A 16,556-nucleotide genomic window follows, 5' to 3' on the forward strand; every position below is an offset into this window, starting at 1 on the left:
AGCATGTGAAGGTTCCCAGGCTAGGGGTCCAATCGGAGCTACAGCTGCCAGCCTACGCCAGAGCCACAGCAACACCAGATCCACGCCATGTCTGTGAACTACACCACAGCTCAAGGCAACGCCAGATCCTTTAACACACTAAGCGAGGCCAGGGATCGAACCTGCAACTTCATGGTTCCTAGTCGGATTTGTTTCCACTGTGCCACGACAACGGGAACTCCAGTGCACTTGTAATTTTGATAGATGGTGCCATATTGCCCTTGGCCACGGGGTATCAAGGTGGGTTTCTACCAGCAATGCGTGAGCATGCACGTTTCCCTACAGCTTCTCCAGTATAGTGCATTGTCAGACTTCAGCATTTTTGATACTCTCAGAGGGGAAAAGAATGGTGTCTTAATGCAGTTTTAATGCGTTTTCTATTATTATAAATAAGGTTGAACATTTTTCATATGTTGTTGCCAGTTGTATTCCTTTAACTAAAAATTGTGTATCTTTTGTTCATTTTTCCTTTGCATTGTTGGTCTTTTTCTCATCAAGGAAGAGATCTCTTGTCAGCAATATGGGTTGCAAATGTTTTCTCCCTAATCTGTGGTTTGCCTTTTGACTGTGTTTATGCTGCCTCTCTGGTGTTTATATAATCAGATTTATCCATAAATTTCTTTTTGGGCTTCTTAGTTTTGAGTTATCATCAGAAAATCTTTCTCTATTCTGAGGTTACTTTTTTTAAAGTATTTTATGGCTTCAAATTTTAATATGAAATTCTTAAATCATTTGGAATTTTAACCTGGTTGATAGTATGATGTCTTAATCTACTTTTTTTTCCCCCAGATGGTCCCAAGTATTTAAAAAGTATGACAATCTGGGGCTGTTCAGTGAAGAGGCACATAATACCTCTCTAGATCCTTAAAATAACACTCTTACAGCAAAAGTCTGACTTAGTTCAGTCAGTATGTTAATGAAATAAGTAGTTGCCAAAGGTTTTTACCAGACCATTTTATGATACCGATAGTGAATCATATGCGCAGTAAATAAAATGTGGATTTCCATTTCCTAGCTCCTGCCCTAAATGAGTTGGATCACTCTGTGCCTATAAACCTCCCCAGTCCATAGGGAACTGTGTCAGTGCCTTAAAATAGTGGCAAGGTAGGGTAGAATGTTCCCAGAGTACAGAAATTGAGAACATTGCAAGCCAGGGTCCTACTAAGTGTGAGCCGACTTCAAGCCTTCTTTCTGGGGAGCAGCTGGGAGCACTGGGGCAGACTGTTCCTAACTTACTTCCTTAAAGCCAGCTGGAACGTAAAAACTGCCCTGTTCAGGTTCTTGGTCTCATCAAAATGTGGTTTATGAAATGACCTTTTCCTCTCTCACCACCTAGAAAGTGTTACCTGTACTTGGGGGTGTCTGCAGGGCTTTCTTGGCAAACTTAATGTGTAGCCAGGAAGTATGTTGCCTTGAGACCACCTATGTGGATATAGTTGGTTAATTCTCTCCTATCTTCCTAAGATAGTAATTATAGGCAGGTTGCATCCTCCAATGAAATCCTCACTGCACAAGTCAGATTTTTTTTACTTCCAACTGTAACAAAAGTTGAATGGGACATCTCTTCTACCCATGTGAGACCCCAAATATTTTAAAATATTTTCTCCTCATTTGATACCTCTTTGCTCTGTCACACCTCACCCATCCTCAACATGATTTGCTCCCCCTTCTGTTCCCTTCCTCCTGTCACCTCTTCCTCACACCTGACAAGCCCCACCGATCCACAGTATGACAACCATCTGTCCCAGGATTTCCAGAATAGCCCTGATATGAATTATGCCATTAGTATCCCCACAAGGACATGGGTCTTTGAAAGGTCCATGTCCCTTTGATGGTTTGGAGAATATGCAAATGAGAAGCACAACTCTGAACTCTTTTTTTCTAGATGATCCCTTCCTGAAAAGATACTGTGAATATAAACTGAATTTTGCAAACAGAGTGATTTAACATGCAGTAAAAGAAACAACCGCAAGTGAGTGGTTGCATATGAAACATCTCAACTCAGAATTTACACTGGGCTCTTTTCCAAGTGGGACCCCTACATTATTTCTAGCAGATGCCCCTCTTTGAGGAAAAGCCCTTCATTGCCCATGGCCTCCTCCTTCTATTGTTGTCTTTGTCACTTCAATTTCTTGAAACATTTTGCCCTAATAAATCAATCCATGTCTTTTTAACACAGCCCTCAATCATCTTCCTTAAAGGCATGCGGATGTGTCCCCACTTTCTATTCATAAGTGGCTCTTATTCACACATGGTTTACTACAACAGCTCCATTTACAAAAGTAAATATTAACGTGATTTCTGTACTCGACAGCATGAGAATAAACGGGATTATTAGCAGGCGCGCCACCGTACATTTAAATGAGGGCAATATATAAATCAGCTAAGATGACTTAATTAATATGCAACAGCAGTGCAGCCAACTGCCCGTTCTAGCCTGAAATTAGCATTTTGAGCTGCATGCCACTGACAAACTCCTTGTCACTCCACTGTGATTATAAAACCATTGAGCTTAATTTGAAGACAGTGGCTTGGTTTCTAATCCCTGTATATCAATATTTGGTTATTTTGTAACCCCAGGTTTTTCATAGGAGTCTTGACATTGTGCTGTGACTCTGCTCTCACCTGTACCCCATCTCTCACAGCAGTGCTGAAGGCAGTGTTGCTGTAAGCCCAGGGCCCTGGATGAGGACTGAGTGACACTGCAGGCTTACCAAAGGGATGTGCGTTTTGACCTGGGTGTCTGGAGTCCTTAGAAGCAGTCCCTGTAAAGCAGGTCTGGGCACCTGCCTTTAGAGGAGCAGTGCTGGGTGGAATTCCAGATATTGCCAATATTTGGTCTTCCAGCACTTTGCTTTGGAAAAGTCTGAGTCACATAAATTATTCCCAGCTTCCTGCTGGAAGGGGAAGAAAGAGATCTAAGTAAGAAAATGGTTAGGACATATCAGTGGTTATCTAAGCAGATATTTGGGAAAAGACAATTAGCAGAAAGGAAAGCCTTTCTGCAAGAAGTCTGGTCACTCTGACTTAAGATGTGTCAGAGTCCTGGAAAGAAATGAGAAGGTGATGATGCAGAGTCTAGAGGGTTCCTGCTTACCTTTGTAGTCTGCTGCATTTTGTTTGAACAGGAAGCCTCTGTAACTTGAGTATTTATTAACAGTTAGAAAGCACTGCCAGAGCAGCTGGGAGTCTGTGTGTGTGTGTGTATGTTTCATTAGTCAAGAGGGCCAATTAAACGCACCGGCGTCCTGTGCTGGCAGCGTGTGTGTTTCCGTGGGGAGCTCCAGGGATTGGCGTTGATGGCTTACTGGTCTCGTTCAATATCTACTGCATCATGATTAGAAGATGTACTTTGACATGGGCTGTGCTTTCTCAAGTATAGAATTTTTTTTTATTTTTGAAGACGTCTCTCTTCAAAATATATGCCTTGTTCGAAACAATGGAAAGTTATTTTTAGGAGTTCCTGTTGTGGCTCAGTGGTAACAAACCCAGCTAGTATCCATGAGAATGTGAGTTCAATCCCTGTCCTTGTTAAGGATCCAGTGTTGCCACGAGCAGCAGTGTAGGTTGCAGATGCAGCTTGGATCCTGCATTGGTGTGGCTGTGATGTAGGCCGGCAGCTGCAGCTCCCATTCGACCCCTGGCCTAGAAACTTTCATATGCCACATGTGCAGCCCTAAAAAGGCAAAAAAGAAGAAAAGAAAGAAAGAAATGTTGTTTTTAGAAATTTTCATCTGAGACCTGTTGTTAATGACTGTAAACCTAGAGTGTCCGCAGGTTTTTAGATCCCAGGCTGATCTGTACATGCACAGTCCTGCCACAAGACTTTCCAACACTGGATGAGTCTGGACCACAGGTTGTAGGTGTGGTCTTGAGCTGCCAGCGAGGACCCCCTTGAGTCTGATGGGCTACTGGAGAAGATATGGCACACTATCTTCTTAACTTCCAGTCAAGCCTTTCTTAGAAATCTTGAAATATATGGGCCCACTTTGGTTTTCTTTTTCTTTCTTTCTTTCTTTTTTTTAATAGCGGAATTCCCTGGTGGCTCAGTGGGTTAAGGATCAAATGCCTGTGGCTCGGGTTGCTCAGCATGCTGCAGGCCAGGGATCAAACCCACAACCTCATCGTTCATAGTTGGATTCGTTAACCACTGAGCCATGACAGGAACTCCCCACTTTGGTTTTCTAAACAGGGATGAATGAATGGAGCATGATACAGAAAGCTTGTTTCCATTCTGCTGCTTAGAACTTTCCATAAGATGCACCTAGTTGAGCACCTTTGGTCAAGAACCAGAAGCATTTGCCTTGCCTTGCCTTGAGGGGCTGTGTTGGGTGAAACGTGCATACCTTTAAACAGCAGGTTCATTCAGTGTGAGAGACGCTTACTCTGTGAGAGGTGCAGGGAAAGTGGGATCCGTAGACTCCTTTTTTCTTTTCATTCTGGCCCAGATCCCTGCCGAGGTGCACCTGTCTGGGAGCATTCTGTGAATGTAACTCACTCGTGGTACTTTCTTCACAGGGGTGGGTTTTTGAAAGTCATCTAACTCAGTGGTTTTCAAATTTGTTCAAGGGACAGGACACTGGGAATTCAGGATTTCAGAACATCAACTTAATATTGAACTTAGAATCAACAACTTCAGTTTCATAGAAAGTAAAATTTATTTTGCTGGGAGACAAGTAAAGCAGGCCACAGAGGTGGCTTAAAAAGAAGATTTAGGGTAAAACACTTTCATTTGAGAAATCTGAGTTTTGCCTGTGCTTTGAGAAAAAGCTTACTTGATATAGTGCAGAACACTTGGCTCCAACTTAGAGAATTACGTCCTATTTTAGAGAACTTAGATTCTAACAGAAACAAAGCAGAAGGCCTTCCTGTTTCTATTCAAGTATGTGCAATACAGCTTTTCTTTCTGTTTTTGAGATGAGTGTGTTAACGTCCTTGAATTTTTTTTTTTCTTTTTCTTTTTAGGGCCTCATCTGCAGCATATGGAAGTTCCCAGGCTGGGGTCAAATCAGAGCCGCAGCCGCCGGCCTATACCACAGCCACAGCAACACTGAATCTGAGCAGCATCTGTGACCTGCACTGCAGCTTGTAGCAACACCAGATCCTTAATCCACTGAGCAAGGCCAGGGATCAAACCCACATCCTTATGGATACTAGTAGGGTTCTTAACCTGCTGAGCCACAATGGGAACTCCCATCCTTGGGTTCTTAAAACTATATTTTATCTCACAGGGGACACTTTAAATTCTAGAGTCTTCCATGGGCATTTTTAAGGTGCCTTCTATTGAAGATTGTTTTATTTCCTTAGAGCTTTCTTAGAGTACTGGACACTCTCGGGAACCCTTTTTCTCTTATAGTGTTCCTTTACCAGAGGCAGTTACATCAGAGTCTGTGGGGATGTTTTTCCAGTACACACAGGCCTGTGCTCCACCCTGGGCCCACTTAGCTGGAATCACTAGGAGTAGGGCTTATCCAGCAGAGTATTTTAAAAGCTATTGGGTTTTAAATACCAAATAGATGCATGCTTCTGGTTGATAACCACCACTTAATTGAAACTTCAGTGGGGTGTGTGTGTGAGAGAGAGAGAGAGAGAGAGAGAGGAGCTGACTGACTGACTCTAGGACCCTCCAAAACTAATGTGAACCTAAATTCCTAAATTGGGAAACTCAAGAGTACCCCAAAGTAGATGAGAGGAAGTAAAAGATAAACAAATGTGGATCATTACTAAGCCAGTCAGGGTCAAAAAAAAAAAAAAAGCTCTGTTTGCAGCTCCTTAACAGGGACATGTAGTGCGGGGGTTGCTATTGGGCAGCAAAAGAGGAAAGAAGGAGAGGGGAGGGGTGAAAACAAAATCTGTGGCGAGGATTCATTGGACTATAAATTTACAAGTTAAACTTGTAAATGTGTTTTTTTTATTCCAAACATATCTACTTTGGTGTTTTCCCTTTTTAAAGCACTGGCATAAACAAATGCTCACTGCGAAGAAATAATTTTAGAAAATGGCTCTTGATGATCATAGAATCTGTTTCATTCAAGGAGGGATTTTAGAGTCAGCAACCTGAAAGAAAATCAGACCTAAATAGGACATTGAAATTGCACGCTCGGTGACACACTTGGGCATTTTCAGAAATTTTATCTCCATTTTCCAGAGCTCAGAATTAGAGACAATACTGCCTCTTCAAATACATCACAACTGAGATATTTAGAAACATTAACACTTGCATTTTCTTTTCCTCTCCTCCAAAATCACTGCCTTTACTTTTTTCTTCCTGAAAACTACTGAAGGTCAAAAAAAAAAAAAAAAAAAACCAAGGCAAAAAACAAACAAAAAAACTCTCATGAGACTTCTCTGAAATGAGTAAGTTGAATAAAATGCCATGTGATATTGACTGTGAACCAGCTACTTTTCTTAGCTATTAAAACCCACAATGTAGAATTTATACCTACAGAGGAGGGTTCGTCCTCTGTGTGGTCAATGGTAGGGAAAAGTGGACCACAACCTAGGACTGGGACCCAAAGTAGACCCCCAATCAGTAGTTATTCTAGAATAGTAATAGAATAATAAATGAAGTATCTAACAATGTGGTGCATCCATGAAGGGGAAGGTTAAGCAAACATTACTTTGAGGATGTCAGTTCATATTTCTTATCAAGCAGATATGTATAGTATGATCTCATTTTGTTGCAAACAAAACTATCTGCCTGTGTGTATTTGGGTGAGATTGGCACAGTAGCCCCTGATGGATCTCCTCACCCCCTTCTTGCTGCTCTGTACACCATTCATCCCAGAGCAGCGAAAATGAGCACTTCAAAGGAGATCAGTCAGACCATTCCAGTCCATGGATGGCTCTTGAGTTTGCTCCCAGACACCAGTGAAGCCTGTAGCTTTAGATTTGGCATGACCTGCCCCTTGCCCACCTCTCTGGGTCCACGTCTTTCCTGGCTCTGAAGTCCAGCTTCCTTTCAGTTCTTACAGTATGTGAGCTTGTTCTGTTAAGGCTCTTTAAGCAGATCCTGGATCTGCCTAGAACATCTCCCCTACACCCTCCCATGGCTGGTCCTCCTCCTGCAGCTCTCAGTCCCGATGCCGCCTCCTCAGCAAGGTCCCTTCATTCACCTCTCCCATCACTTATCACCACCTTACCCTGTTTTAGTTTCTTTATTAATGGTGACTATTTGAAATTATTTGTTTACTTCTTTTTTTATTTTTTTAAGTTATTTTTTCCACTGTACAGCATGGAGACCAAGTTACACTTACATATATACATTTTTTTCCTCCCTTTGTTCTGTTGCAATATAAGTATCTAGACATAATTCTCAATGCTACACAGCAGGGTCTCATTGTAAATCCATTCCAAGAGCAATAGTTTGCATCCAATAACCCCACGCTCCCGATCCCTCCCACTCCCTCCCTCTCCCTCCAGGCAACCACAAGTCTATTCTCCAAGTCCATGATTTTCTTTTCTGTGAAAATGTTCATTTGTGCTGTATATTAGATTCCAGTTATAAGTGATATAATATGGTATTTGTCTTTCTCTTTCTGACTTATTTCACTCAGTATGAGAGTCTCTAGTTCCATCCATGTTGCTGTAAATGGCATTATGTCATTCTTTTTTATGGCTGAGTAGTATTCCATTGTGCATATATATACTACATCTTCCTAATTCAATCATCTGTCAATGGACATTTGGGTTGTTTCCATGTCTTGGCTATTGTGAATAGTGTAGCAGTGAACATGCATGTGCATGTGTCTTTTTCAAGGCAAGTTTTGTCCCTGGGATATATGTCCAAGAGTGGGATGGCTGGGTCATATGGTAGTTCTATGTATAGATTTCTAAGGTATCTCCAAACTGTTCTCCATAGTGGCTATACCAGCTTACATTCCCACCCTCCGCAGTACAGGAGGGTTCCCTTTTCTCCACAACCCCTCCAGCACTTGTTATTTGTGGACTTATTAATGATGGCCATTTTGACTGGTGTGAGGTGGTATCTCATGGTAGTTTTGATTTGCATTTCTATTATAATCAGAGATGTTGAGCTTTTATCCATGTGCTTGATAGCTATCTGTATATCTTCCTTGGAGAATAGTCTATTCAGGTCTTTTGCCCCTTTTTCCATTGGGTGATTGGCTTTTTTGCTGTTGAGTTGTATAAGTTGCTTGTATATTCTAGAGATTAAGCCCTTGTCTGTTGCATTGTTTGAAACTATTTTCTCATTCTGTAAGTTGTCTTTTTGTTTTCTTTTTGGTTTCCTTTGCTGTGCAAAAGCTTGTCAGTTTGATTAGGTCCCATTGGTTTATTTTTGCTTATTTCTATTGCCTTGGGAGACTAAGCAGGGGGCATAACTCTCCCAGACTTCAAGCACTATTACAAAGCCACAGTCATCAAAACAGTATGGTACTGGTATCAAAACAGACAGACAGACCAATGGAACAGAATAGAAAACCCAGAAATAAGCCCTGACACCTATGGTCAATTAATCTTTGACAAAGGAGGCAAGAGCATAATATGGGAAAAAGAAAGTCTATTCAGCAAGCATTGCTGGGAAACCTGGACAGCTGCATGCAAAGCAGTGAAATTAGAACACACCCTCACACCATGCACAAAAATAAACTCAAAATGGCTGAAAGACTTAAATATAAGACAAGACACCATCAAACTCCTGGAAGAGAACATAGGCAAAACACTCTCTGACATCAACATCATGAATATTTTCTCCGGTCAGTCTCCCAAGGCAACAGAAATAAGAGCAAAAATAAACCAATGTTTACTTCTTGTTGTGGATTTCCCTAAGAGAACAGAAGTGCCATGAGGTCAGGGATCCTGTCTGTTTTGTTTATTGTTCTGCTCCCAGCCCCTCACTGTCGATGATCAAGGAGAAATCAATAAATGAGGAAAAGAGTGGAAGCATATATATACCACAGAATGTCACAAAATATCACTCAAATGCTTAACCAGGCTGAAGGAAATGGTTTTTTTTGTTTTGTTTTGTTTTTTTGTCTTTTGTCTTGTTGTTGTTGTTGCTATTTCTTGGGCCGCTCCCGCGGCATATGGAGGTTCCCAGGCTAGGGGTCTAATCGGAGCCGCAGCCACGTGCCTACGCCAGAGCCACAGCAACGCGGGATCCGAGCCGAGTCTGCAACCTACACCACAGCTCACAGCAACGCCGGATCGTTAACCCACTGAGCAAGGGCAGGGACCGAACCCGCAACCTCATGGTTCCTAGTCGGATTCGTTAACCACTGCGCCACAACGGGAACTCCTGAAGGAAATGTTTTTAAGGTGTCCAAGCAGTTGCAGAGAATGTGTTATCTGCATGTTCCTTGGGGTGCAGTGGGTACACAAGAAATGTTGGCTGGGTCCATTGAAACTTTATTCTAAGGGAAGACATGTCCCCCAAAGCTCTGTAGTTGGGTGCCCACCTGAGTCCTCATGGAGCAGGGGGAAGCCCATATAACCTGCATCAAAATGCAGAAGTAAGGAGCTGTCTGTCCCTGGGTTTCTGACCTTCATCCCAGTGCTGTGCTCTTCTCTGGCAATCACACAGTTCTTTGGCTCCAGGGAAAATCCATTATAAATAGCAGCACATGGGGCACTAGAGTGTGATTTGCTTCGATACACACTGCTTTTTTCAAAAAAGAGATTGTAGAGCCTCTCGCTTCACATATAACTGAGAGTCTAGGCAAACTCTCTGTCCTTATCCAGAGAACCTACCATGTCATTAATCCTTCACAAGTCACTTGACATTAACAGTAACTTGGCCAATGCTGATTCTTCTTACTAATGCTTTATCTTTTAGACATTTAATAAGTAATTATCATCTTAAAATAGAATAGTTATTTCTTTGTTGTTGTGGGGTGTCTTTTTTTTTTGCACTTCCCTCCACCCTTCCTCATTAATGTCTGTCCTGGTAAATCATGTGCTGTTCGACCCAGTGTTACTTAGCACTTCTTTGGGCTGCTAAATACTTCAGTGGTCTAACATCTTGACAAAAGTCGATTTCCCTTAGCTGTGATGCTGGGTGGTGTAGGTTCTGGTGAGTCTGTGAGGTCCGTATCCTATGTGTTTTAACTCTAAGGTTACATGCTGGAGAGTTGTGCACATTGGGGGCAGGAGTGTGGGGAGGAATCCAAGAATAGAAAACTTGACGACTAGTATAGAAACAGAAACTTTTACCTCACACAATAAAATCATGTCCTTTTTTTTTTTTTTTTTTTTCACATGGATGTGCATCATTTCACATGCACTGGAAGATCCTGTTAGCATCAGTGCCCTAAAATACGTTGTGCATTTCATATCCACATAGCATAGGTCAGACTGACTGACGGGCTGCTCCTTCCAAATTTAGGGATAGGCAGCCAGATGATGAGTGATGGAACTTATTCTATTATTCATATTATAAGTGACAGGCAATTTATAGGAAAAAAATCATTGTTCAGTGCATTGCACGAGCAATCCCATGAGACATGTGCCAGGAAGGGGAGTGATTTATGTTCAGGACCCCCTAACGGGAGGAAACAGCTATCCAGACTGCTTCTTAGAGCCAGGCTGAATGTCCAATTGGTCCGAGCTGCTTTCCACCTGCAAGGAAAACTCTACCCAGTGACATGAGATCATTTCCAGTTGCGTGTATAACAGGTGAATATAAACCTAAGGGGGAATAATCTGTAGAACCTAGAGGTCTCCATTCCTACTGAGATCTCTTGTGCTCTCTGGAGTTCCCTGATTTTTCCACACATCCCCCCAACCCCTGCCAACCCCCTTTTGTTTGGTGTCATAGAAACACAGTGCACCCAACAGAATCACCCCACGGCACCTTCCTTTAGATGAGCAAAGACAACTTCAAAGAAAAGTTGGCTTACTCCAGTGGTAGGAATCTGGTCCCCTGAGAAAGTGAAGCTATAATGTGTGTATGTGGGGTTCCGTGAGATGTCACGGGCTTGAGATGGATCCCGGGGACACCCAGCACCAGAAGGATGCTGCCTGCTCGGCTAAAAGACCCAGCAGCAGAGCCAGCTATTGTGAAGCCCCTCTGCCAGATGAACACGGACCCTCCTCTGGTCACAATAGCCATTCACGCTGAGCAGCCTCATTAAATATTCAGCCTGTGCATCCGGCAGCTCATTAGGGCCGCGATGAGCAGTGACGCGGCTGCGGGAAAGCCGAGGGCCGGCCGGCAGCTGTAGGCAGAGGCTGAGTGAGCTGCCGATGGCTTTTTCCTTCACCGCCTGCCCTGTGATGACCAGTGTTTGCTCCCTGCTTTGTCTGAAGTCCAGGTAAAAACAAAACAGAACTCCGGGACAAGCATATGACACTCGAGGGCTTTGGGTCCTTACCTCTGGTCTCATCCAGCCAGGGCCTGGGACATTGAGTGCTTGCCCCCTGGAGCCCTCTGACCTCCTTCAGGAGCTGTCTGGGGCTCTGGGGGCCTTCACCGAGCACCAACAATGTGCTGCTGTTGTGGGCTCAGGCCATCTGATGACTGCATTTGGGAGAGTTCGCGCTGGGTTCTGAACTTGGTGCTGAAGGCTTAGAAGAGTACATTCTTCCTCTGGAACAGGGCGAATTTAGGAATCTCATGGGCTAATCCTCACGCTTTGTGTGGCAAGTTTCCTCAGTCCATGCCAACTTTTCATGTGTCTGAGTGGTTCATTACCAAGCTTCTCCCTTTTTACTCTCGGGATGGGTATGGTGGACTGAACAATGGATATTCTTCAGCTATTTGGGGATCTTTCAGGAGGCTGGATACTGTCCTTCTTGTATCTTGTTACTTTCCCAGGGCTCTGTACTCAGGGCTGTGTGAAATGTAAAGCTGGGAGAATCTGTGAAAGAAGAATTGGGAGATGATGAACTCAAAGTGTATTTCTCTTCTCTCATCGTTTGCATGTTTTTCTCTTTTCTGCACAGAAAATGTTTTCAGACAGCTCATTTCTATGTGGAAGATAGCAGTTCACCTCGGGTGGTCCCCAATGAAAGTATTCCTATCATTCCTATTCCGGGTAAGTAAGACACAACTCCTGTTTCCAGTGGGCTAATTGTTTTTCTCTTTTGTTCTCCATGTTATGTGACAGTCATGACAAAATACTACTTTTCTAGCCTTTTAAAGCTTGCCTAATCTAAGCCTTCATGAAGGGTAATTTAATGAGATCTTCATTCTGATAGGCAATTGTGCTTGCTTTAAAAAAAAAAAACATAATTTGAAATACTGTTTTTTTTTTTTTTTAAGTTTTCTCTTAAGATTCCTTACTCTGAAAATAATTATCTTAGGGTTAGAAGTTTTGGTGCTTCGGCTGTTTGTGGGAATTATCTTAGGGTTAGAAGTTTTGGTGCTTAGGCTGTTTGTTTCCCACAAACAGGGAGATACTCTTGGTCTGGTATTGATTTCATTTGTCCTTGGTACAAACTAGAAACACTTGGTGGCTGTAGGTGGAGTGGACTAGTAAATCCACGTAAATTCCATAGACAATAGAAATTCACCAGCGTGTGAGCTGTGACAGATAGATAGCATGAGGTATTTAGTGATGGTGTCCACCATTTTTATTTAGCCAGAATTGAACTTTCCTCAGGGTTGCATTCTGCATTTGCAAATAGCTATCTTCAGATATCTTATACATCCATCCTCTTGACACTATTCTTTTGTAAACTGCAGCACTACTTTTGTGTGTGTGTGTCTTTTTAAGGCCGCACCCATGGCATGTGGAGGTTCTCAGGCGAGGGGTAGAATTGCAGCTGCAGCTTCTAGCCTACTCCACAGCCACAGCAATGTGGGGTCCAAGCCATGTCTGCAACCTACACCACAGCTCATGGCAATGCTGGATCCTTAACCCACTGATCGAGACCAGAGATTGAACCCACGTCCTCATAGGTACTAGTTGGGTTTGTTACTGCAGAGCCACGATGAGAACTCCCTTCTTTTTGCTGAGGCACTACTTTAAATAAATGCCACCTCCCACACACCTGAAGACGCCCCCATCCCACTTGTCTGCCTCTTTCTCCAAAATGGTTTTCTTTGTTATCTACTGTACCATATGTTTTACTTGTTTGTTTGTAGTCTCCCCCCACTAGAATGAGAGCTTCCTAAAGCCAAATGGTTGTCTCCTTAGTGCTAGAATAATACCTGGCAAGTAGCAGGCATTCTGGAACTCTCTGAATGAATGATAAATACCAGCATATCCTCCTTAAGGTTCTTAAAAGGCCGAAGCTGTGAGCTCAGGGGTGCAGTCCTCCCCTGAGTACAAAGAAGGAATGATTCTCTTGTTTGCACATCTTCTCTAGATGCGGTTATGGTCGGGGACTTAATTGGCCCTTATTTCTGCATATGTTAGGTCATTAGTGATGGAATTGGCCATGTTCCCTCCATTCTGGTTGGCTTCTCTCACTAAAGCTTGTCACACAGAAACAAGAGCAGTAGCAGAAAAGTTTCTGGTTAAGCAGCCTACTGGATCGTTTTGTGGCTGCTAAATGACCTCAACACTTGGGATAGATTCTGTATTACCTCTGTTCTTCTCTACTAACCCTTGCTCTTGACTGTCGGTGGAGGAGATTTCATTCTTATAGACAGGAACCAGTCCTCCGTCCACATGAAATAAGTTCCTTTGAATCTTCCAGATTTGTGCAGCAGTGTGTATGTAATCATTTTCCTCTTGCATCGCCTAGAATATGTGTTGACCTCTGGAAAATGCCTGGGAGCCTCTCTCATCTGAATTGATTGGGTCAATTGTTGGGTCGCTGTGCAGTCGAAATCCATTTTGAAAGGTTAAATGGTGAGGTACTTCTTGGGCTGTCTCAGTTGGTAGTTTCTTTTCCCACTGGATGTGGAATCAGAACCCCAAGGATCTTGCTCTGCCTCCACCATGAAACCTTTGGTCAGTGTCCTGACCTCTCTGAGCTTTAGTTTCCAGAATCTGCAGAGTGAGCAGGCTGTCTTGCCTCACTTGTAAATGAGGTGGTATTAAAGATCACTTGAGATGGTGTGTGTCAAAGCACTTTGGAAACCATAAAGTAAGCCAGATGTGTCGGCTGCAGAAGCTTTCCTTCCCAAGTCCTGACCCTGTTCATCCCAGCAGCCCTAGAGAGCAAGCATTTACATGGTACCCAACCCTAGAGAGCAAACATTTACATGGTAACCAGCCCTAGAGAGCAAGCATTTACATGGTTCCCTAGAGAGAAAGCATTTACAAGGCTGTCCCGAACATTGCACCACATGCACTGGATGTAACTAGCCTTGCAGTGCTCTTGGGCTTGAACTGTAGAACTTTCAGTTCCCGGGAATCCTCAGAAAATGCTATCAGTCACGCCTGCCTTATCACACCTCTGAGTTAGGTGTCTTAAACCAGAAATGCTTTTGAATTTTTTTTTGTCTTTTGAGGGCCATACCTGCAGCACATGGAAGTTCCCAGGCTAGGGGTCAAATCAGAGCTGCAGCTGCTGGCCTGTGCCACAGCCACAGCAACATAGGATCTGAGCCGCCTCTGCGACCTACACCACAGCTCACAGTCATGCCTGATCCTTAATCCACTGAGCGAGGCCAGGGATCGAACCCACATTCTCACGGATACTAGTTGGGCTCCATACTGATGAGCCATGACAGGAACTCCAGGATTGTCTTTAAACACCTTGATTTTCTCTTGATTCTTACTCACTGGAGGTATAAGTACATGTGGAAGGAAAAATGTCTTCAAATTCTCCACTGACTGAGAAATCCACAGTAGGCACTTTTACTTCCTATGGGATAGTAGATGAACCCTTGATGAGTTGTAACATGTTTGTTGTACTGTACTGTACAGAAAATGAATTACTCTAGGAGTTCCCATCGTGGCTCAGTGGAAATGAACCTAACTAGCATCCAGGAGGACACAGGTTTGATCCCTGGCCTCGCTCAGTGGGTTAAGGATCTGGCATTGCCATGAGCTGTGGTGTAGGTTGCAGACATGGCTCCGATCCCACATTGCTGTGGCTGTGGCATAGGCCAGCAGCTACAGCTCTGATTCAACCCCTAGCCTGGGAACCTCCATATGCCATAGGTGTGGCCCTAAAAAGATGAAAACAAAAGAAGGAAGGAAGGTGTGGGGAGGGAGGAAGGAAGAAAGAAAGAAAATAAATGAATTGCTTTAAATGCTGCAGTGTAGTGTGGCACTAAAGGATTACCTGGTGAAACCAAAAGTGAGATGACTCTTGCACTATTTCCTCAGATTTTTACAAGTAGCAGTAGCCTTTACTGGGAGCATGCCTGGAAAGAAAACTTATTCACCCTTACTGGGAAGAAGTTACCCCACATGACCTTTCTTTCAAAATCTTTCACCTTGATCACATTCTCTTGTTTTGCTTTTTTTTTTCTTTCTTTCCTTTTTTTTTTTTTTTGTCTTTTTGCCATTTCTTGGGCCGCTCCCACGGCATATGGAGGTTCCCAGGCTAGGGGTCCAGTCGGAGCTGTAGCTGCCAGCCTACACCACAGCCACAGCAACGCAGGATCCGAGCCTCGTCTGCAACCTACACCACAGCTCATGGCAATGCCGGATCGTTAACCCACTGAGCAAGGGCAGAGATCGAACCCACAACCTCATGGTTCCTAGTTGGATTCCTTAACCACTGCACCACAACAAGAACTCCTCTTGTTTTTCTTAAGCAAAACCCCACAGTCGTATTTAACAGTTACAATTGTAAAATATTTTGTAATTTTAATTTAACAATCCATGGTTGTACTTTATTCTTAAGGTTTCTTCCAGTTTTACAGTGTAACTATGTCTTGCATAAGAAAAATCAATGTAAGGAAAACATAGTTTGTTTTTTTAATCATGAGGGTTTTTTTTGGGGGGGGAGGTTTTCCATTCTGTTAAAGCTTTTGGCACAACTTTTCTCTAAGGGAGCTCTCTTTGGGATCATTTTAAAGAATTTATCTTAGGAATTATCTAATTGTTTTTATTTCTAAAAAGAGCAGGATATTTACAGAGCTCATATGGAATACTGGATCTCATTTAGAGTCTATCTTTGTTCAAAACCTAATGAGAAGACCGTTGGGCCCAAAATGTATCAACTTCTCATCACTTGAACCCTTCTTTTATTGTCACTGATTGTTTAAAAAAGATATTTCCAGACAGCGACCAGTACACTGAACCATTATATTGATTAAAAATGTGGGCAGCAGGGTGCGATCGAAAATTAAGGTACAAAACTAGTGTAAAATAAAGTCCCTAGGTCATCTTTGTAAAATGTCTGATATTCTCTAGGACTTATTTTACAACTAATCTTTTTCAGAAACAGCATCACCTAACATTTATTGAGTGTTTATTGATCAAACTACGTGCGTTCTGTTTATTTTCACTACAAACCCTGGGGAAATGGGTACAATCAATATTCCCATTTCACAGATGAAGAAACTGAGGCTCTGAGGCATCATTTAATTGCTCGAGGTTACATGGATAAACAGTGGAGCTAGCATTGCAATTCTCTGTGTGACTTCTGAGCACAGATGCTTAGAAATGGCTCTGCCACCTCTTGGCACGCTATTCTGACAGTTCTGA

The 16,556-nt window shown here is 43.0% G+C and overlaps 1 protein-coding gene across 2 annotated transcripts in view; it reads left to right on the forward strand.

Moving 5' to 3' along the window:
- Positions 1 to 16,556, forward strand: part of PTPRG (protein tyrosine phosphatase receptor type G) — a 730,473-nt gene that overhangs the window by 656,295 nt on the left and 57,622 nt on the right. For both annotated transcript variants that reach the window (XM_047778440.1, XM_047778433.1), the window contains one exon: positions 11,944 to 12,035. In XM_047778440.1, the coding sequence (XP_047634396.1) occupies positions 11,944 to 12,035 (92 nt within the window). The remainder of the gene's footprint in view (positions 1 to 11,943; positions 12,036 to 16,556) is intronic.

Source organism: Phacochoerus africanus, chromosome 1 (assembly GCF_016906955.1).
Source record: "Phacochoerus africanus isolate WHEZ1 chromosome 1, ROS_Pafr_v1, whole genome shotgun sequence".
In the NCBI taxonomy this organism is placed as follows: Eukaryota; Metazoa; Chordata; class Mammalia; order Artiodactyla; family Suidae; genus Phacochoerus; species Phacochoerus africanus.